Source organism: Gracilinanus agilis, chromosome 6, assembly GCF_016433145.1.
Source record: "Gracilinanus agilis isolate LMUSP501 chromosome 6, AgileGrace, whole genome shotgun sequence".
Taxonomy (NCBI): Eukaryota; Metazoa; Chordata; class Mammalia; order Didelphimorphia; family Didelphidae; genus Gracilinanus; species Gracilinanus agilis.
In genome coordinates, this window is record NC_058135.1 from 275,136,214 (window position 1) to 275,159,061 (window position 22,848).

The 22,848-nt window shown below is 35.6% G+C and overlaps 2 protein-coding genes across 2 annotated transcripts; both read left to right on the plus strand.

The window, feature by feature from the left end:
* Positions 1-6,045: 6,045 nt before the first annotated feature.
* On the plus strand, positions 6,046-7,005 carry LOC123252622 (olfactory receptor 5D18-like). The gene has a single exon (XM_044681895.1). It carries the CDS (start codon positions 6,046-6,048, stop codon positions 7,003-7,005), a length of 960 nt encoding a protein of 319 aa, XP_044537830.1.
* Positions 7,006-14,289: 7,284 nt separating this feature from the next.
* LOC123252623 (olfactory receptor 5D14-like) lies at positions 14,290-15,234 on the plus strand. The gene has a single exon (XM_044681896.1). The coding sequence runs from the start codon at positions 14,290-14,292 to the stop codon at positions 15,232-15,234; it is 945 nt and encodes a 314-aa protein (XP_044537831.1).
* Positions 15,235-22,848: the final 7,614 nt, after the last annotated feature.

Consider the following 22,848-nt stretch of genomic DNA (forward strand, 5'->3'; position numbering starts at 1 on the left):
TTTTAAGCTGTTATTTTCTTGCCAGATCTCTTCCATTTTCCTCAAAATCTCAGATTTGAACTCTTCCATAGGTTGTGAGGAGTTTTCCTTATTTGGGGAGGGTCTGGATGGTTGTTTGTTCTCCTCCTCTGTTTGCTCGGTTGTCTGGATTTTCTCTGTGTAGAAGCTGTCGAGTGTTAAAGACTTCTTTTTTTTGTTATTATTCTTTCTCTTCTGAATTTCCTGTAACTGGTTAGCCATCATTAGCCCAGCAGCTTCTCAGGTTTATCCTCGCTCTCAGTGTCTGTCTGAGATCTATTGGCTCCTGAGGACTGAGTTCTAGTTTTTTCCAAGGTCAAGCCCCCTGGTGGATTCCCTTGCTTGAACCTCTGCAGGAGGTTTCTTTACAAGTCTCAGGGAGCTACTTCCACAGTCGTATACCCGTCTGCACTGGTTCCCCACTTAGGCTTTAGTTCCTGGTTGTGTTTGCCTCCACCCACGCCTCTGCTCAGCCGGCACCCACGCCTCTGCTCAGCCGGCACCCACGCCTCTGCTCAGCTGGCACCCAAGCCTCTGCTCAGCTGGCACCCACGTCTCTGCTCAGCCGGCGCTCCGCTCCCAGCGTCCGCTCCCGCGGGCGCGCGCGCTCAGATTTCGCGCTCAGATTTCGCATGCGTTCTTGACTTAATGGGGTCCTAAGTCTTGCTGCTCTCAGGAACAGGTCCCGGAGCTGCTGATGACTCAATGGGTGCCCCAAACTTGCTCTATTTCTTTTTAGCTGGGTTCAGAGCTATAGGTGAGTGTGGAGGGGGTGGGGGTGGGGCGGTTGCTCAGCTTGCGCTTGAGTGAGAGCCCTTTTTAGCTTGGAAATGTCTCGATTCCACGTACCTTCCACGCTGTGCCCTGTTGTGGGGTTCCTCCGTTCGTCTGGACTTGTTTTTATGTCCCCTTGAGGAGTTTTGTGTGTTTCGGTCAGGAGAGGTTTAGAGCTGCTTCTTACTCTGCCGCCATCTTAACCCGGAAGTTCCACCATTTAAAATTTTTAAACTATGTTGTTTATCATCCAAAATCATAAATAAAAGAAAGATTACTGAGGAGAGACTTAGGTTTTATTTCATCATAGCCCTAGGCAGAAAGGTCTTAACTCCCTTTATATTGTGTGTGACAAACATATACATATATACACATGCACTAGTATGCATGTTTTATATAACACATATGTATAACATATAATACATTTAAGTAATTTGTGTGTATAATTCATCATATAAATTTGTGTATGTATATCAAAATATTCATTTTATTTTATGGCCCCATTCAGAGTACTCTCAACTCCCTTAACATATGTGCATATCTATAAATGTATATATTTATAATATGTAATATATATATATATATATTGTTATGTGGAGATGGAAAGCATGGAATCCCTGCAAAGATACAGGGACAGCCTCACCCAGAATTCCAGGGGACCCCCCCTGGAGAACTTTGGGTGAGGGGGCAGTTGAGAGGAATTGGCAGTTACTTTGTGTAGGTTGAAGTGAGCAGACACCCTGCTTACTACTCCAGACTTGGGGATCACCTGAGAGGCCATTGTGGCATAGCCAGTGTGGTTTCTACATAAGGGTTAGCCTGTTTAATAGGATTAGTCTTTGTCAACTTCATTACAACAAATATTTAGTGATTAGAGAGTAAAGATATTCATTAATAGCAAGAGAGCCAATTTTAGTTAAGTGCCCTCATCCCCTCCTGTGAGGGGGGGAAGGGCAGCTTCAACCTAACAGTTCAGGGTCACCTTTCATTATCCTAAAACCCTCATTAACCTCTCTTGTTTTCCTTGTTATTTCCTAATGTAACCTTTACCTTCAATATCTGTGCCTGGAAATTATTTGGGGAATACTCACTACTCAGTCTGGACATCTAGTTTGAATCCTGTCTGCAGCCAGTTTTAAGAAGATCATCTCTGTCTTCAACAGTTATATAGCTAGCTTCTATTTACTCATCTATCAGACCTGTGAGGAATATAAATTAAAGGAAAGGAATATCATTGAGGTTTCAGCCATAACAGAAATTTACCAGAATCTCATCTTGTCTTCATTACCAACTGAAGCAGCAACTGTTAGAGGGGGAGGGGTTTGAGATCCAGCAGAGTTTAACCCCCTCCTTCCTCACTGAAGCCTGCCAATCTGTGGCTCTTGACTTGAAGCTCTATTTGACCCTGACACATCTGCTTCTCCAAATTATCTGTTATTATCATCATAACTATATATATATATATATGTATATATAGTTTTATTTTATGGTACCATATAAGGGAGTCAACTCCCTTAACAAATGTGTATATATGTGCATAATATATTGTGCTTATACCTTTATATGCATATATATATGCATATTTCAATAAATCTATGTATTTTATTGTTTAAAATCATTTAGAGAAGGGATCCACAGGCTTCTTTTGACTTTCCAAGAAGGTCTGGGACACATAGGAAGAGTAACAAAGCTGATCTAAGCCTTTTTAGAGTGTATGAGAGAGCCAGTAGCATGTCTGAAAGAAATGTTGTATTATAACCATTCTTCTTACCAGTGCAATGCATATAATATAAACTTAATATATTTTGTTTTCTTTTAAATTTTCATTTAGAACAATTGAAGTGAATTATTATGAATTTAATTCAATTGAATCACATTGAATTGGATTTAATAAAATAGAATTTCCTTATGCAATTATACAATGCAAAGTTTCTCCAACAGGTCCTTGGATAAGGGGATGACCAAATACAAATTTCAAATATCCCTTTCTTATACTGACACTACTATATATGGTGATTCAGATCAGAACTCACTTAATTACTCCTCTACTTCCCAGTGGCAAATGACCAAAATGAATTATATTTTCATCATAATTTTCTATTTTTTCATCCTGGGAGGGTTTGGCATTAATATTTTAAAAAATAGATATGAAATAGCTTCGTGTGTTTGAAAAAAGTGAATGCCTTTTCTCCATTTTTCTTATATTATAAATTTAACAATAATTAAGACATATAAGTATTTTAATTTACAAAAAACAAAAAATAATCAAATTTCAATTAAATCCAAAACTGGGAACCTTCTCTTTTTCCTTAATATATTCTAAACTTTATAAGGTATCAAAAATGTAGCTATTTGTTCAGATATTTTTTAAGAAAATCTCATTCAATAGTTATGACACAGGAGACAGAAGATTATCTTTAATCATCCCTTGTGGCCACTGGTTAGGGAAATAAACAAAGTAGAATATACCCACAAAGATTCTTAGCAGCCTTATTCCCTCAGGTATTGAAAATAAATATAAGTTCAAAAACATTATTAGATTGACTTACATGATATTTTAGAATATAATTGCATATTATATGATTCTTTCTACCCTGAATTTGTCCATTACATGGCCAATGAAAACTAATTAAAGCTTTTTTTTGCTATTCTAATATATTTCATGAACTTACTGATTCATAATTCTGAGAATGGTATTATTTTTTCACCCATAGAATAAAAGGAAGAGGAAATATATCAGCCAAGAGAGCACACCTTCAGGTAAGTCAATGGATCTGAATATCATTGAACTTGCCTTACACAGTTTCAGTTCCTGGAAATCAGAGACATTTTATTGGCATCCCTATGGTTAGTGTATGAGAAAGGTGCTTCTGGGCAAAAATAATTTTTAAGTTGAAATGGTGTCAGTTCTAATGGTCATAATTTTCTATCACTCTAGTATATGTTACATACAAAACATATTGCTAAATCCTGGGAAATAAAACAGTTTTAAGGATAATTCCTGCCCTCAAGAAAATTAAAAGTTATGTGAGACTAGAGAACTTTTTCCCCCCTACTTCAAGAGCCTCTCATTTCTTATGTGTTTGTTATCTCTTCAATAATAAATATCGTAAAGATTCCCTGACAATCAATATTTTGGGAGAATTGTATTCCACCCCTGCTCCCCATTCTCCCCAACAAACAAAAAGAATATCCTACAAGAACTTTAATAGATAACCAGTTTGTGATTGTACTTTACCATAATACCCATGCATAGAGTTTTTCAAGATTGATTAGACCTGCCAAAGTTCAAGTTCTACTGTCCCAAATATTTATAGGGATAATTAAACTTGTGTTTGTTAATATAAGGAAATCTTATTTTAACAAATATAACTCCAACTATTAACTCAGGTAACTTAGAAGGTCACTGACAACACTCAGAGATTAAATAGTTTGTCCATGAAGACACAACATATGTCAGAATTAGCATTTGAATCTAGGTTGTCTTGGACCTAAGTCCAGAATTCCATTTTCTTTGCTTCTTAGCAACACTATTGTCTTATCTTTCTATAGATCTGGGTGGTTATCATGTAATGATTATAGGAGAAGATTTTTCAGGTCGAATGATGGAAAAGTTTTACACATACACTTGCATATATGTGTATGGTTTTGATGTGGTAGGGAGACACTGATATGGGAACATATGTTAAAAAGAAAATAAGTACTGGGGATACAAGAAACCTAAGATAATTCCTTATCTCAAACAGTTCATGGTCCTGTGCAAGAAAAAAGTAAGAATTATTTATAAAGAAGCTATACACAGGATAAATTGGCAATTATCAAAAAAAGATTTTAGTGGGGGGGAGAACAGGGGGTGAAGTGAAAGTAGGGGCATGAAGCATGTAAACAGGTTAAAATGAATATTGATAAATGTTTAAAATAAAATTTTATATAAAAAAAGATTTTAGAATTAAGAAGCTTTCGAGAAAGACATATCTTAGAAGAATGGCTTTTTGCTGGAAATTGATGGAATTCTGGGAAACTGTGGAAACCGTGAAAAAGACAAAAGGAGAGTGAAAATTTCAGTGTTATGAGTAGCCAGTTAAAATGTCCAAATTAGGAAGATGCAAGGTCTTTTTAATGAATAGTGAAAGGAACAGAGTTATTGGAACACAGTGTAGATGGCTAAGTTGTAGGAAGAGACTGGAAAGATTGAAGGTTGAGCAGTAGAAGAGGTTGTAAAGGTCTTTGAACACAAAACAGGATCATATTAGTTCCAGGAGGTGATAGTCACTGGAGCTGCTTAAATGGGGAGTTTGTGCAATCATTAGACCTATGCTTTTTGAAGACCATATTGACACTTAGGTGGAGATTAGACCACAAAAGGGATAGACTTGCGGTAGAGCCACCAATCAGTGGATTATTGCAATATACTAGATAAGAGATGGTTTATTCTCAATTTCAACTGTCCTAGATTACCCGAGGAGATCCCATCTCCCCCAGAAAATGTCTTCCTGAAGCTGAAATGAAAAGGGGCTCCAAAACTCGCAGTTTAGCTTGTACACTGTTTTCAACATTCCTTGGCTAATCTTTTCCTGGATAATCAGTGGAAGAACCAAGATGGCATTCTCAAAATTCACACACTTACTCTAAATGGCAAATTATCTCACCTACTCTACATGAGACTACTGAAATCACCATACTTTGAAACACACTCCCCAAACTTAATTTTATTTTTCTAAGATCATTCAAATGTGTGACCACAAGCTATGTACCTTATGTTATTAGTTCTATTGTGACCTACCACATCATTCCCATATTAGCATCATGACCAACAAATAATCCATACAAACCTTGGGGATCTTGATGAACTTCCCCTTCCAGAATACTATAATTGTTTGGTTGTATCTTAGACGTCAGGCCTGATTTGGGGTATTCTCGGGAAAGGTATTGGGATGGTTTGCCATTCCCTTCTCTAGCTCATTTTAAGATAGGGAAACTGAAGCAAACAGGGTTAAGTGAATGGCTCAGGATAATACAACTATTAAATATATTTGGCTGGATTAAAACTTCGGACTTCCTGACTCCAGACCTGGTTCTTTCTATCCACTTTGCCATCTAGTTGTCACATTCAGAATGTACAATGCTATGTCTCCATTTTTCCTTTGCAGACTTTAAAGTCTCAAACTTTACCTCTTCTTTTTCTGAATGTCTTCCAGGCTCATAAATATTGTGTCTAAAGATTAACCTTTTATTTCTTCCCCTTTAGGTACTATGCTGAGCACTGACAAGAACCAAAGTGGTACGGTCACATTCATCCTCTTAGGATTTTCTGATACACCAGAGCTCCAGGTCCCACTCTTTCTGGTGTTCCTTGTCATTTATATTGTGACTGTGGTGGGGAATCTGGGGATGATTACAATTATTAAGATCAACCCCAAACTCCACACTCCTATGTACTTTTTTCTCAGCCACTTGTCCTTTGTGGATTTTTGTTACTCTACTGTGGTTACCCCTAAATTGCTGGAGAACTTAGCTGTGGCAGATAGAACAATTTCCTTCAGGGGATGCATCACTCAGTTCTTTTTTGCTTGCACATTTGTGGTGACAGAAACATTCATGTTGGCAGTGATGGCCTATGACCGTGTCATAGCCATTTCCAATCCCTTGATGTACACAGTAGCCATGTCTCAGACACTTTGTACCTTGCTGGTGACTGGGACATATGCATGGGGTATTGTCACTTCCCTTGTCATCATGTTCTCTCTCCTTTCATTATCCTTTCATCGATTTAGCATCCTGAATAACTTTCTCTGTGAATATTCTGTCATCCTGTCTGCTTCCTGCTCTGATACCTATGTGAGCAAAATGCTCCTTTTCACCTTTGCTACCTTCAATGAGGTGAGCTCACTTGTAATAATCCTCACCTCCTATCTTTTTATTTTGGTCACTGTGATACAAATGGATTCAGCAAAGGGGAGGAGGAAAGCTTTCTCCACATGCACCTCACATTTCATGGCCATTACTATCTACCATGGGACAATTCTCTTCCTCTACTGTGTACCCAGGAATCAGAATCTAAAGGAGGAGATCAAAGTAGCCTCTGTATTTTATACGGTAATAATTCCTATGCTGAATCCCCTGATCTACAGTCTGAGAAACAAAGATGTGAAGGAAGCTGTCACCAATCTAAAGTTCACAAAAATATTATATCAATTAATTTGTTCTCATTAACTCTCTGTTTTATACCCTCATTTTACATTTTACTTTCTCCACTATTCAATAATGCTAGACTTTGTTCTGTTCCTTACACACAATTCATTTTCCCTCTCTGTTTTTTTTTTATTTGTCAAACTCTCTGGAAAAATGGAATATATTTCCTCCTTGCCTTCTAAATTCCTATTCTTCTTTGCAGACACATTTCAAACACTACCTTTTACACAAACTTTTTATCCTAACTGCTTTCCCCCTCAAATGTTATTTCTTTTTCTCCCTATCTTATACTTGAATATTTTGGAGGGCACTGATTTGATCTATACTCATTATTTATATTTTTCTATGATATTTGTTACTTCCTTAGTAAAATGTAAAGATCATTTTCATCTTTGTAGTTGTAACCCCAGACCCTAGTACATGACTTGACTCATAGCAGACACTTCATGAATTCTTGTTTACTTACTTTATCTTTAAGCATTACAGACCATTTCTTAGGTTTGAGTCAGGCCTGCAATTCTATCATTTACTTTTCCCTAAACACATTGTTTCTAACCCTCCTTTTTTCCCATCATGCTTTCTTGATTTATTCATTAGAAATTTAATTGTTCTAATGGATTCATGATATTATTGATATGAGCAATCCCTCCACCAGCCATGCACTCTTACCTTCATTAGCTGTGAAATTCCTATTCAACTCTTTCTTCTTCACTAAAGAGGATAAACCATAAGTCGTCTGGTGGGTCTCCCTGCTTCAAATCTTTCTCCATTCCAATATCCTTCATTCAGCCTTGAAAACAACCTTCCTAAAATGCAACTCCAAACATTGTGTCCCCATACTCAGTGAATTCCATTGCTTCCTGTCACCTCAAGGTTCAAATACTCTACCTGGTATTCAAAGCCTTGCATAATGTACTTTACTCCCACCTTTCCAGACTTGTTATACCTTACTCCTTACCATATATTCTTTACTATAGTTAATGTTATCTTTTCCAGGCTGAGAACAAGAAACTCTGTCAGCTCAAGAAAATTCATCTGGCTATCCACCATGCCTGGAATGCTCTCCCTTCATATTTTGCCTTTACAGCTACTTTTTTCTTTTTTATCTTAAATAAAAAACTGTTTTTCTACAAGAAATATTTCCTAGCATCTCCTAATTCTAGTGCCTTCCCTTTATTAATTATTTTCTATGTGCATAGATCTCATATACCTATTTGTTTGCATGTTGACTCCTCCAGTAAATTGTGAGCCCAAGGTGGGCAGGGAATAGATTTTGTGTCATAATAAAAAAAAAAGTATCCTAGTGCTAAACACAGTGCCTAGAACATATTAGGTGTTTAACAATTATTTACTGACTGATTTACTGGGGCTAGGTGATAGCAACCTTCTTTTAATGTTCCCTAGGCATCATGGCATTTCCAATTGGGCATAAATTACTTTGCATCTGTTTTTGGCTTATTTTCTTTTTTGACCATCTGTTTCAAGGATGGTACATTTTATGATCCACTTTACTCCTCCCTTGCTGCCACACTGAATCTCCTTCTCTATCCTTAAAAATTTTAAAGGCAAAGATTATGCCATTATTTATCTTTGTATCTTCCAGGTGACTTGACAGAATTCTCTGCATATAGTTGGTGCTAAAACAAAATAGAACAGAATAGAACATAGATCAATACATTTAAAGAAGTCATTTTAACTATAAACAGTAAATGCTTTTTTTATTTTAGTTTTTTAAACCCTTAACTTCTGTGTATTGGTTCCTTGGTAGAAGAGTGGTAAGGGTGGTCAATGGGGGTCAAGTGACTTGCCCAGGATCACACAGCTGGGAAGTGTCTGAGACCGGATTTGAACCTAGGACCTCCCGTCTCTAGGCCTGACTCTCAATCCACTGAGCTACCCAGCTGCCCCCTGACAGTAAATGCTTTTTAAAAATATCTGCTTATATTTATGCTGTGTAATCATTAAAATGTAGTTTTCTTAATTAAATTAAGTTCAGTATAATTAAATTATTATGTTGCCACTTCAAAAATTATTTCTTTTGACTCTCAGTTTATGTTCCTCTTGGTGATCCTGAGATGAATCTTGGAGGTCACCTGAGATAGTGTTCCTGAGGCAGAAAAAGTAAAGAATTCTCAAATGACCTTAGCATAAATTGGGACCAACATTCCCTCATTTTGACCTTCTAATTAGAAAGTTCTGGTTATGATGAACTGCTCCTTGAGGGAGTATCCAGGTTTTCAGTACATCATTTTGTGCATTACTCCTTATCTTACTCTTGCCTTTCTTCATCTTAGAATCTGAGACCAGAAAGGATTAGTCAAGAATTTCTTCCAAGGGAATTAATCAAGAACAAACTTATCTCTCCTCCCTTTTCTTCCTATCCTGCATGGTAAAAATGTCTACTTTTCCTTTGGAGTATTGATGACGGGTTTATGTAAGGAATATCATATTTTCATCATCCTGTTTTCACCTTCCAGAGACTGTGAAATAATGTAACACTTGAAAATTATTAAAGGGATATCTTACCAACTGATCATAATTCACTTTACATATGCTTTGGGGGAAAAATCTGTAGTTCATGACTTCAAGATTGTAACAATCCACCTTGCTTTGAGAAGCTCTTTTCACACTTGCTGGTTTTCTGTGCATGATGTCATTTTTAATGTGAATATAGATTACGAGGGCCATCCATATCATCTATTTTTCAGCTCAGAGAGAGAGGTAAAAAGCCTTGCAAGACTATGCTTTTCATTATTAAAGATGAAGAAAAATATTCTATGATTTTGAGAAACTTTGCTTCAGATAGGCCTTCCCTAGAACATTTTTTTTGACTAGTAGAATATAATCATTCAAGTTCAGTTACACTTTTTCAAAATTTTATCATGAGTGTCTCTCTCATAGCCTGACACAAGATATATACTTTAAAAATACTTATTGAGTTGAATATAATATGACAAATAACTGATTATTTTTCCTAAAATCTTGGAAGATAATTTCGGTTTTTTAAGTTCATTCATTTATTTAATTAATTTAGAATATTTTTTCCATGATTCATGTTCTTTTCCTCCCCTCTTCCCACTCCCCTTCCATAGCCAACGAGCAATGCCACTGTGTTTTACATGTGTCAATGATGGAAGATCATTTTATTTTCATGTATATTCATGTATAGCATCACCATAATTTAATTTTCCAATCATCCTCTCTGGGTAGATTTTAAGAGGACTGTTTCCACCATTTTGCACATTAAGAAATTAGAAGGCTTAGAGTTTGAAAATTGCTAGTTTTGAGATAGATCATAAATATCACAGAGAGTATTTGAAGCTATCTCCATTACTCCAACCCTGGCACAGGGACCATTATGCAATGGAGTATTTGGATTTAAATTACGAGATAGTAGGACTTAATTTAATGGTTCCTCATTTGCCACTTAGATACTCTTTGTATTTCAAAATGATTCTTCCAGAGGTAGTTCTTATAGGAATGGGAAGAATTCGCTAGTCCAAACATCCTCTAGTACATGGATCTGTCAGTTCACATGGAACAACTAGTCCCTTCTTTGTAAAGGGGGATTAACAGCTTGTAAAACATAAAGTTTTTGCCACAGCTTCCTTTTATTGCATCATTTTGGAACCCTCCACATCATTATTTACCTTTGGGATTTTGCATTAGCTACAAAGGAGTCAAGATAATTAGCTTCAGTATACTTTCTCCTGGGATTTCAAGGAAATGGTCCTTTGAAAAGAGGGCCCAAGAGGCTTGGAGATTCTAAATTATATGGCTTATAGCTTAGCAGAAACTCACAAGGGCTCATGCCCCAAAGGTCAAAGAGATATGTAAGATCCAGAGAATTGGCCCCAGATTCTGTTTCCAGACGTAAGAATTTTGAGACTCATTTCTCTCTCCAGCAGGTAAGGAGATGGTTTTTCATCTCCTTTTCCACTTTATATGTTAGGAAAAATGTTATTCCTGTTATGTAAAGCATCAAGAAATTTCATCCATTTACCCATCCCTCAATACATTCCACAGCAAGTATTTATTGAATTATATATGTGTGCAAGATATTTTATGAAGTGTAGGAGATACATTGATTAAAAATAATGGAGATCTGGGGGCAGCTGGGTAGCTCAGTGGATTGAGAGCCAGGCCTAGAGACGGGAGGTCCTAGGACCAAATCAGGCCTCAGACACTTCCCAGCTGTGTGACCCTGGACAAGTCACTTGACCCCCATTGCCTATCCTTACCACTCTTCCACCTATGAGTCAATGCACAGAAGTTAAGGGTTTAAAAAAATAATGGAGGTCCTCTTATGAAAGAATATATAGTTTAGATTGAAAGGATGCCCCACATACAAGGTATAACACCATGTTTATTAGGATAGGGGCAAAGGAGTAATCCAGATAAAATGTTCTAGGGAATCTTGAAGATAACAAAGCTCTCCTAGATAAGAATGAAGTGGTAATTTTAGAGAAGATAAAAAAATGGTGTATATCTTATTATTCCAAAATGTGTATATTTTAAAATGCTATATAAGACCTAGGTTTGATGTTAAATTAAGTGAAACTTTTTTTTCCAAACATAATGAAAGATCTATACGAATACAGGAAGTCACGGTAGACTAATAACAGACTGGCTAAGTAACATATAGTAGAACAACATTATTGGAATTAAAAAAAAACAAACAAATATAAAAGTAGTAACATGAAGAAGGTCTGAGAAATTACAGTGAAACTAGATTATAGAGTGCCTTGAATGCTAGGTTAGCATATTTACATTTAATTTTATAGGCCAGTGATAGGCAAACTATGGCCTGTGGGGCAGATGTGGGCCCCCTGAAATGTTCTGTCTGGCTGGGTAACATTATTCCTAATTTGACAAATACAATGAGTAGGATACAATACTATGAAACTTTGAAAGCGTTGCCTTAGAAACAGACTGACAGATGAGCATTTCCTTTGGCCCCTCTTTAAAAAGTTTGCCCATCACTGGTATAGGCAATAGGGAGCAACTGACATTTTGTTTCATTTTTTAATCAGGACAATGAAATAGGACTATCTATCTATTTATTATTTATTGTCTTGGAATCTAGGTAAAAGAATGGATTTGGAAATGTAGGAGATTGAATAGAGGAAGATCAGTTTGGAAGATTTTGCAATATTGCATGTAATGATCAAATACCCTAAGTGGGGTGGAGACTAGGTGAGTATTGAGGATATGTAAGAGACATTGTGAAGTATAAACAAAAGTATGTAACAACCCTTTAGCTGCATGAGGTGAAAGGAAGAGAAATGTAAAAAAAAAACAGATTTCAAGACTGGAGGACTGAGAAGAGAGGGGGTTGAGTTTAATAGAAATATGGATGTTCAAAATTGTTTGAGTTCTTGCCTATCATAAAACTCAATTAGTCATCTTCTGATTCATCTTGGATCTAATACTTTTTGGTTTCCTATCTATGATAAAATGCAATTAGTCATACTTGATCATAGATGTATCTAATAAGAGATTTTGAACTCACAATCTCCTCAGCATGAAGTTCACTAACAAAACAATAAGTTAATAGTGCCAAGTAAACTCAGCTAGAAGATGATTCTTACCTTCTATTTGAGAGCACATATTTTTATGCTTCAGAAATCACTACAATGATTATGAGAAAAAAGGAAGCTCAATGTACTCTCTTTATAAGACATCAATATGAGATCCCTATGCAGATGATCATCTCCTTTAGGTTACTTTACAAAAGGTATAGGAGGATTTTGAGGAATAGAATGATGAAGTTCTGTTCTTCTTCCTTTACCCTTTCAAAAGTATCTTCTTGAGGCAAATGGCAAGCATTTATGAAAAAACTGGAAAGGGTCAAAGGTTTAGTGTATTACCAGGTTGTGTGAAAAAAAGAACTTTTCAATAGTTTCAAACCTGAGATCTGATATGAACCATTTATTATCAACCTCTAAGTAACTATGCTCACAATTTAGAATTTTATTTAATATTCCAGTATTAGAATACATGAAGATATTTCTTTCTGTACTATTTTATAAGAGAATAGAAAATATGTTTGATTTCTTTCTTATTTCAATGAATATTGAATCTTCAAATAACTAATGGAGTTTAGCAAAATAATTGAGAAAGTTTCGAAAGCTATGCTTGTGAAAGACAGAGAAAAATGGGCTGGCTGGGAGTACAATTAGCTGGATGCGGTACTGTTTGTTTATGTGAAGTTATGAACAACTCATAAAGTCATCAAAGGAACATTTTGTGACACTGATGAAATTTCTATGTACCTGAAAGAAAAGAAAGGGGTAGAAGTGGATGGAAGAAGCATATTTGTACATCATATGAAAATGAATAAATAACCAATGAAAATTAATACAATATATTTATAAAGGAGGAAACACCTTTAACAATTAACCTATTATTTGGACTTCTTTTGGATAATTGAGGCAATGATGCAACTAGCAAAGCTGATCTCAATGTTTTAATAATCTTTCATATCATATAGGACATAGGATAGTATTATGAGTCTATCAATTAGAAAATATTTACTGTTACTGCTATAACAAGATGTTGAGCATTTTGCTGAAGACAGGGATCTAAATACAATAGTGAAACAATAGTAATCAAAAAAGCAAAGTATTAGCTGATTAGATGGTAGAATTTTATTTGGAAAAGAACTTCAAAATTACTGGTTAAGTGTTCTTCATTTAGCAGCTTTTGTTTTTTTGTTTGCTTTTTTTTTAGTCAAGTCACTATTGTCTTGGCAAAGATACTAGAATAGTTTGTCATTTTTTTCTCTTGGTGGTCAAGTTAGGATGGGTTATAAACAGAAATGTCTGACATTTTAACTCAAATTAATTAAATATTAATTTTACCTGATTAAAAAAAGTATTAATGCATAGTAATAAGTATGTTATCTATGGAGAATATGTGAAAAACCTGTGAATAAAAATTGATCAGTCTGAAAAGAATAACATCGGAAGGGATATGTTTGCCAGTGGTTATGGGAGTGGCTATACTGGTGAGATCACAGGTATGGTAAGGTATTAAAATGAAAATAAATATGACATATTGGAAGAGTTAAGAATATATAACAGAGATTTTTCATGATAGCTTTGACTGTCATGAATCAACTCATCCAAGTATATATTATTGCTATTTTTAGTAAAGAAATCATTCCTGTTTGAAAGTCTAATCTTCAACTCTTATTTCTTACCTCTCTAGGAGTAGAGACCACATTCAGAACGTTTTTCTGACTCACTCTACATTTCATTATGCTCTATAGGATTGAGTCCCCAATTCCCTTTATCAGGAGCCATGCTGAACACTGACTACAATAAGAGTTCTGTGACCACATTTATGCTCTTAGGATTCACAGATTATCCAGAACTCCAGGTACCACTTTTCCTGGTCTTCTTGGCCATGTATGTCATCACAACCGTGGGAAACCTGGGCATGATCTTAATCATCAGAATTAACCCCAAATTTCATACCCCTATGTACTACTTCCTCAGTCATTTATCCTTTGTTGATTTTTGTTACTCCTCCATTGTCACACCCAAGTTGTTGGAGAATTTAGTTATGGATGATAAAAGTATTTTTTACTCCAGTTGCATGCTACAATATTTCTTGTCTTGTACTGCAGTGGTGACCGAGTCCTTCCTACTGGCTGTGATGGCCTATGACCGCTTTGTAGCAATTTGTAATCCTCTGCTCTACACAGTCATCATGTCTCAGAGGCTTTGTGGCTTCCTGGTGGCTGCATCCTATCTCTGGGGCATGTTTGGGCCCTTTGTACTCCTTTGTTTTGCCCTACAATTAACCTTCACTGGCTTTAATATCATCAACCATTTTTTCTGTGAATATACCGCTCTTATTTCCGTCTCCTCCTCTGATATCCATATCCCACATTTACTGCTTTTTGGTTTTGCAACATTCAATGAGGTGAGTACCCTCATCATCATTCTTGCCTCTTATGCTTTCATTTTTGTCACTGTCCTTAAGATGAATTCAGCGAGTGGAAGACGTAAAGCGTTTTCCACTTGTGCCTCTCACCTGACAGCCATCACCATCTTCCATGGGACCATCCTTTCCCTGTACTGTGTGCCCAATTCCAAGAACTCAAGGCATACAGTCAAAGTTGCATCTGTCTTTTATACAGTGGTGAACCCCATGTTGAACCCCCTTATTTACAGCTTGAGGAACAAAGACGTGAAGGAGGCCTTCAGGAAACTGATATTCAGAAATACCTTTTCCCACTGACCATGCTTATTTCAATGTCACTAGATCATTAGAGGTTGGCAGTAAGGTTATACCTTACTGATTATTAAAATCTCATTTTATTACTGAGGTTCAGAAAGTTGAGAGAAAATAAAAAAAAAATTTGGTCTAGGCCAAAAAGCTAGATAATCATAATGAACAACCTAAAGATTTAAACTCCGGATTCTTAATTATGTGATATATCCTATTGTTTCTTACTTCATTTCTATACTTGGTATGTTAACAAAGAATAAATCAGTTGATTTGGCAACTGCTCTAGTAGTCTATATCCTACAATACATTGCTTCTCTTTTTGTATTGATGATATTGACATATTATTGATAATTTAGTTTTCCATGGAATGGATTGAGTCAAAGAAAAAGCTTGATTTGGACAATGATTCCATAGGCAGCTAGGTGGTTCAGTGGATAGAGGGCAGGGCTCCTCCTATGGAGTTCAAGTCTTGTCTCAGATACTTACTGGCTATGTGGCCCTGGCCAAGTCACATAACAGTTTGCCTTAGTTCTTCATCTATAAGACTGGTTGGAGAAGGAGATGGCAAACTAATCCAGTGTCTTTTCCAAGAATATTCCCAATGAGGTCATGAGGAATCAGACATGAGTGAAAAATAACTAAAAATTCACAGGATTCTGAAATTGTATCAGCTATTAGAGTTGTCCCTGAAACAAATTAATACGAGTCAGCTCCATGCAAAACCAAACAAGTTTGTGTTACATCAGTATGTTAAAAGAAACAGAAAAATAATTTTATGCAACATTAATTTAAATTTACTTTTTTAATTACTAATCATGGATTTTCTTCCCTCACAACTACTCTCTGAATTAAAAAGAACAACACATGCACATAATAAAAGAAAAAAAATTGTCTTGTAAAATATGCTTTTCGTAAGGCAAATTGAAATTCAACATTGTGGAAATATATTTTGCATTATTTCACATGTATAATTGATATCATATTGAAGGTCTTTTTTATAGGTGGATGAGGTATTGAAGGGGAATAGAATTTGGAATTTAATTTAAAAAACAAAAATGCATATTAAGTATTTTTAAAATGTTTCAGTCTCCATATTTAGTATATCACTACTTACAGGAAATGAATAGCAAGCTTCATCATTAATGCTCTGGATTTGAGGTTGGTCATTGAATTCATTAAAATTGTTAAGTCGCAAATGTATTTATCTTTGCAATGCTATTTTATTTGTTTTCTTTACTCTTTTGATTGTTATAATGTGAAAAATCAGGATTACTTTAAATCATATTACTCTAAATATTAGTGATTTGGATCATTTTGTATCATCTCATATGTTTATTGATAGCATAGATTTATTTTTATCAGCTGTCTATTCACTTCATTTGACCATTTATCAGCTTGGAAATGTCATTTGCTCCAATATATTTTAACAAAATGTAACATTTTGAAAGTGATATTTATAAAGAAAACTTACTGAGAAGAGTTTTATCCCAATTAATTGTTTCCATTCTATGTTTAGTTGCATTTAGTTTTGTTTGAGCAATTCATGGTGTGAGAAATGATTGAAATGTCTGAACAAAAAAATGACAGCCTGATTATGTGTGAGGGGCTTTTCATATGGGAATCCTTTATAGCAACGAAATCACAGGTCCAGTCATCCCTATTATCCTATTACTATCTATTCTACCATATTATTAATGAGTATTGTGAATTTTAAATAATGGGAAATTTAAATGAAAAAGATTGAATTAAAGGGCAAAATAATGTTTAACTCTAGGCTGAATGAAAAATTAAATTTAGTGAGTAGGTGAGTGACATACTCAATCCTGCAACTTAGCAAACTTACTTATTACTTCCATCTGTTACTATTCTCCCCATTTTTCAAAACAAAACAAAAAGTAACAACAAACACTTATTCTTGTTTTATTCCTCTTCTTATCTACATTAATCTCTCTTCCATCCTTCCTCATTTCTCTTCTTTCTCAGCCCTTTGGAATCTATAGATCCCATCATTCAACTGTTACCCCTAAACTTACCAGTGTTCTTTGTAACATATCATCCCACAAGCTACCTTGTATTTAAATTTTTTAATGCACTTATATCTATTAATTTTATATTTATGTCATGTGTACTCATAATAACATTGTTTCTCTGCCAATGGAATATAATTTCTTTGTGAACAGGAATTGTTTCCTTCCCTATGCTCCTAATTACAAAATGAATTCTAACCATATGGACCTGCTTGAGCTTCCATATTTTTCCCCAAAACATTTATGCTTTTTTGGAAAAACTTAAACTTTGGAATACTAACCCATGAACTGAGCCCTTATCTGGATGTTCTAACTGATTCTGGACTTGGAACAATCTAAGGAACCTTTTCTGATAAGACAATCATTTTTATTGATCAAGAGAAGCTCCAGAGATTTCCAGATAAAATAAATCATCATCCTAAGTCCCCAGGACTCCAAAATCACTCGAAGGATTTTATTTCAAGTCCATATCAAGAATTTGCTGTCACATTCTTTCTCTTAAGCTATGATATTTTTCTTTTTTCTTCCTCATTTTGATGCAATAAAAAGTTATCTAATTCTTGTATCTAATGGATTTCTCTATTTAGGAGAAGAGTTCTGCATGCATACTTTCTGCTGTGAAGAATAAAGTAAACATGTCTTTTGCTTCTCCCTCAGTTTGTGGTGTCTTTTCCTCACTCAGTTTCACTCCTATCCCAGTGTGATCAGACACCAGGGAAGGCAGTAGGTTGACAAATTATTATGCCTACTACCAAACTTTAGGCTCAGCACAAATTATATAATTATAAATATTTGTATAATATTGATGACTATATGATTGAGCAAATGAAGTATGTCCAAAGTTAGCTGACTTGCAATGACATTATTAAAAAGTCCACAGATATTAATGATATTCTGTTTTGTCTATATGTTTCTAAGCATCAGGAACTGCCCTTTCTACTCTCACTTCCCCCTTTGTGTGTCAAATCCTTAGTAAGTGAGGACTGGGGTCAGGAATTTGCTTTTCATGAGCAAATGGTGGCACTAGCAAAATTTCCATTTGAAGTTGAGTGATTATAACTTGAAAAACGTCTTTAAACCAATGACTGTAAGTGAAGAATATACAGTTCAAGCAAACCCAGTCTGGGTTGTGTTTACATTACAAAGCCTTTTGCCAACATGAACTAGACACTGGATATTTTTCTGGGCTAGAGGTTTATATTTGGGCTGAAGAAACCACAATTGCTCCAGGCTCACATGTATATCACAAACAACATATTATATATATATGTATATTATAATAAAATGTATTATTGCCTTGAAGTAATTGAAAAACAATTTTATCAACTCTAGACCATTGAAGTAAGCAGGAGTTAGACTGTAATTGTATAAATCTTCTTTCTTTCTTACTTACTTACTTCTTAGCCAAAGTCTTTCAGAATTCACACAGTGTCAAACAGCTAGTAAGTTGTCTGAATCTGGATCTGAAATCAGGTCTTCCTAACTCCAGTCCCAGGACATTCTGTCCACTGGGCAGTTTAGCTACCCCAGATTTATCTGCAATTTAATGTCTTAGATGTCAAGAGGATTGAGAAGTTAAATGAATTCCCAGTCAATATTTTCCAAAATTAGGATTTGGACCCCAATTTGACTAGCTCAGAGACTAATACTCTATCCAGCATGCCATGTTGCCTCTTTTGTCATAGTAACATGAACACAGAGTCATGTATTGGCATTCCATGCTAACATGATATTGATGATAATACTCATTGGACATCATGATAAAAAATGAAGATCATATCTATAGATGATTTCTAAGATCCATTCTAGCTCTCAGGATTTGGTGTCATCATCAGCTGACTCTGGAAGTCAGGCCATATAACAAAAAGAATATTCACCTAGGAAACAAGACACATGGGTTTGGATTCTGGCCTGAATACTTACTAGCTCTGTGACCTTAGACAAGTAACATGAGTCACAAAGATCAGATTCTTCATCTCTTCTTCTCCATCCACAATGGACAAAAATAATTTCAGACCTGTCAGTAATAAGATCATTATAAAAATCAACAAGACAATGAATTTCTGGGACTTTGGGTAGCATAAATATGTATAATCATTAAGGAATTATTAAGATGCAAGTAAAAATATATTAAAAGTAACTTTCCTCTTCTTCCTCTTTCTAAGTCAGTGTCCCTTTTGACTTTAATTCCATCAAGATGATCTGAATGAAGAGGCAGCTGAGTGGCTCAGTAGCTCAGTGGACTGAGAGCCAGGCCTAGACCCAGGGGATCCTGGTTCAAATCTGGCCTCAGTTACTTCCTAGCTGTGTGACCCTGAGGGAGTCATTTGACCCCCATTGCCTAGCCCTTACCACTATTCTGTCTTGGAACTGATACACAGAACTGATTCTAAGATAGAAGGTAAGGGTTTAAAAAAAAAGATGACCCGAGAAACAAGACATTCCTTTTAATTGCTTTTCTGTGACATGTGGAGAATAATGAAGTAGAGAGTAGATTCTCCAGGGTGTATCCCTGGAGGACACTGCAGATATAAGATCCTCAGTATCATGAATACATACAACTTTAAGAGCGAGGAGAGTAGTTTGGATCCATTCAGAAGGTAGGTTTGCTTACAATGGAGTTGTTTAAATCTTCATGTAAAATGTTCTAGTTTGTTTTTTAAAGCAAATATGAAATGAAATTGAAATGTCTACTTCTTTCCTCTTGACATTTTTTCTAGAACTTTCTCTTACTTAAAAAGTCTAGCAACTATGTAGCTCACTCCTATTCAGAACCCTGGCAAGATTTGTCTAGAAACAGGACCAATAGGGAAAATATGTAATGGACTGAGTTCCTAACTTCATGATCTTTGTTAAGTCATTTGCCTCTAGGTGCCTTCATTTCTTCATCTGTAAATAGAAGACATAGAACAGATGATTTCTAAATTTCTTTCACCTCTAAATCCCACGTTTTTTTAATATATTTCCAGGATCATTGAAGTAAAGATTAAAATATGGATACATTAAAGATCTCAGAATTGCAACAGAAATGTATTTCTTTCCTGAATCTTAGTAATTTAAAGAAGGGAAGATATATATGAATAATGGCTAGACTAGGCCAGGAGATGGGCTACATAACTGGGTTTCCTGATTTGTGTGATTTTGCTCCTCCTTTCAAAGAAAACAGGCTGTTGTTCATCACAGGACGGCTGAAGACAACTCATTGACTCCAAAACATTCAATTAAAGCCTATAGTTTCAGATTCAATAGGAAGGTATTATAGAATAGAAGGGAAATTTGGATGTCTCTCAAATGACATTATCCACTGGAATTAACTGTTTTTGGAGGTAAGACCTGGAAACTTCTATGTGACATTAAGCAACAACCTAGAATACTGGGAACACTCATCTGGATTTCAGATGATTTTATTTATAGCAAGTGGATTCTTCCTGGAGTGAATCCTTTCCTTCCATCTACAACAAAATTTCCTGTTTTCAACAAGAAATGAACATTAGGTTATTTATAAAACTCATTCCCAGATCACAAAGTATGTCTAAATTTTTGATGTGAATGTAAAAGTCTTGAATGCTGGGCCAGTTTTGGTTTTGTCTTTGCACCTCCAGGGTTGGGTGTAATGCAGACCATGTAATATGGCTTAATAAAGGTCAGTTGAATTGAAAGGCTCTTAGAAGAGCTTTTGAACCATATCTAGTTTTTTGAATTGTGTAAATATATAGCTTCTTGGTTATGTTCTTGTGATTAGATTGAGTAGGAGCCTAGCTAAATATCATTTAAGAAGTATAGAAGTCAGTAACCTTGGTATGACAGAACATTAGTTCAAAAAAAGAGAAGGGATAGAGCTCCTGGACTAGATAACTAGAAGGGCTCACAGAGGAGTAAGCTGTAGTCCACAGAGGTAGAAGTATTTGCCTGAGATTTCATGGCCCATCACCATTCTGGGACCACAACAAGTGTATCATGCTTAAGATCATGTAAATTTAAGAAAGGCAGGGAATTAGAAAATGTCTCATCCAACTCTTTTTACAATTGAGAAAACTAAGTCCTAGAGAATTATATTCCTCATACAAGGGATACAGTCACATAGGTAACATGTGAGAAAGCTGGTATTCTTTGCCTCAAATGTAGTACTTGCTTCCAGTTAAATAATAATTCCTGGTTGAATTTCAATTAAATAGAAGTTTCAGGATATGAACCTTGCTCTTCCTGATCCAAATACTGTGAGTGTTCTTCACTAGGCCACATGTCCAAAAAAATGATTGAGCAGAGATTCTGCCAATGAAAGAAGGATGTGTACTAGGAGTTAACTAGTTAACTAGTAACTAAACAAAGGTATCTAAAAGCAAAACTTTAAGAGTATTTTCTCCCAAGATGGGCTCTATCCTGCTTCTATAGGCTTAGAATGGACTTCCAGTATATACTTTATTTATTAGTAACATTATTACAGTTTTGTACAGTGGAATGAGCACTGGCTTTAGAGTCAGAGGACTTTGGTGACAACACAACATCCAACACCACCTGTGTTGTCACAAGGAACAAGTCTTCTAACATACTCAGCTCCTTTTTTTCAACTGTAAAATGAGGTAGTTCAACTAGATGTTCTCTGAGCACCCTTATTGCTTATGATTTAAATCAATTTTATTACCCCCAGGATACTTGGCCATAGATAATACTGCTTCATCTATCAGTCAAGGAGAACTCAGGAAGAAACCTTATTCATTAGGCTACAGCCCTGGGAATGAACTCTACCACCCAACTTGTCAGTGTCAGTAAAGGAAGAAAGTCATTCATTCTTTTTATCATTCATTTAATATATAAACATTATGTTCTAAACAACTCTGTGAGAATCACTGATCAAATCAGTTCAGAATAAAACTAGAAAAAATCTCCTTTGGATCCTATGAAAATTTTGTTCTACTAGAGATAAATAGATAACAGAACTTGTTTTTATTTTTATTTTTTTGTTTTTTACCTTTACCTTTTGTCTTGGAATTAATGCTAAGAATCAGTTCCAAAGCAAAAGAATGGTGAGGGCTAAGCAATTTGGGTTAAGGGACTTGCTCATCTAAGGACATTCAAAGAAGTCCGGGTGTGATAAACCTCAGATCAGATCTAAGGGCTCCAAGTGTGATTGTCCTGAAGGAATTTCAGAGATCCCAGAGCCAGGGTGGAGAGTGGGTTTGCAGATCCAGAGCCTGGGTCTACTGGAGGGGAAGTACCCAAGTCTGAGAATGGGGAAAATGCACCCATCTGCTGTGTTTGCATCAAGCCTGACCTGGACTCCTTTGAATGTCCTTAGATGTCAATTATTCCTTCTCCTTGATGCCTCTCACAAGCACTCTTCACTGTTGAAATCCATTTAAACCCTGCACTTTCTGCCCCTCTTCAGCATTCCTGTACTCTGGTGTTATCACAACACCTTGAATTACAACTCCCTTACCTTGATTAAAGACCCTTAATAATTATATATATATATACGTATATATATATATATATGAAGTATTTTAAATGCTCTGCTCTAAAAAATATTCATAAACCTGCATGACAAAGATCAGAGGCATGTGTACTGAAAGTAAGTAAAGATTAAAAAAGTTTTGAA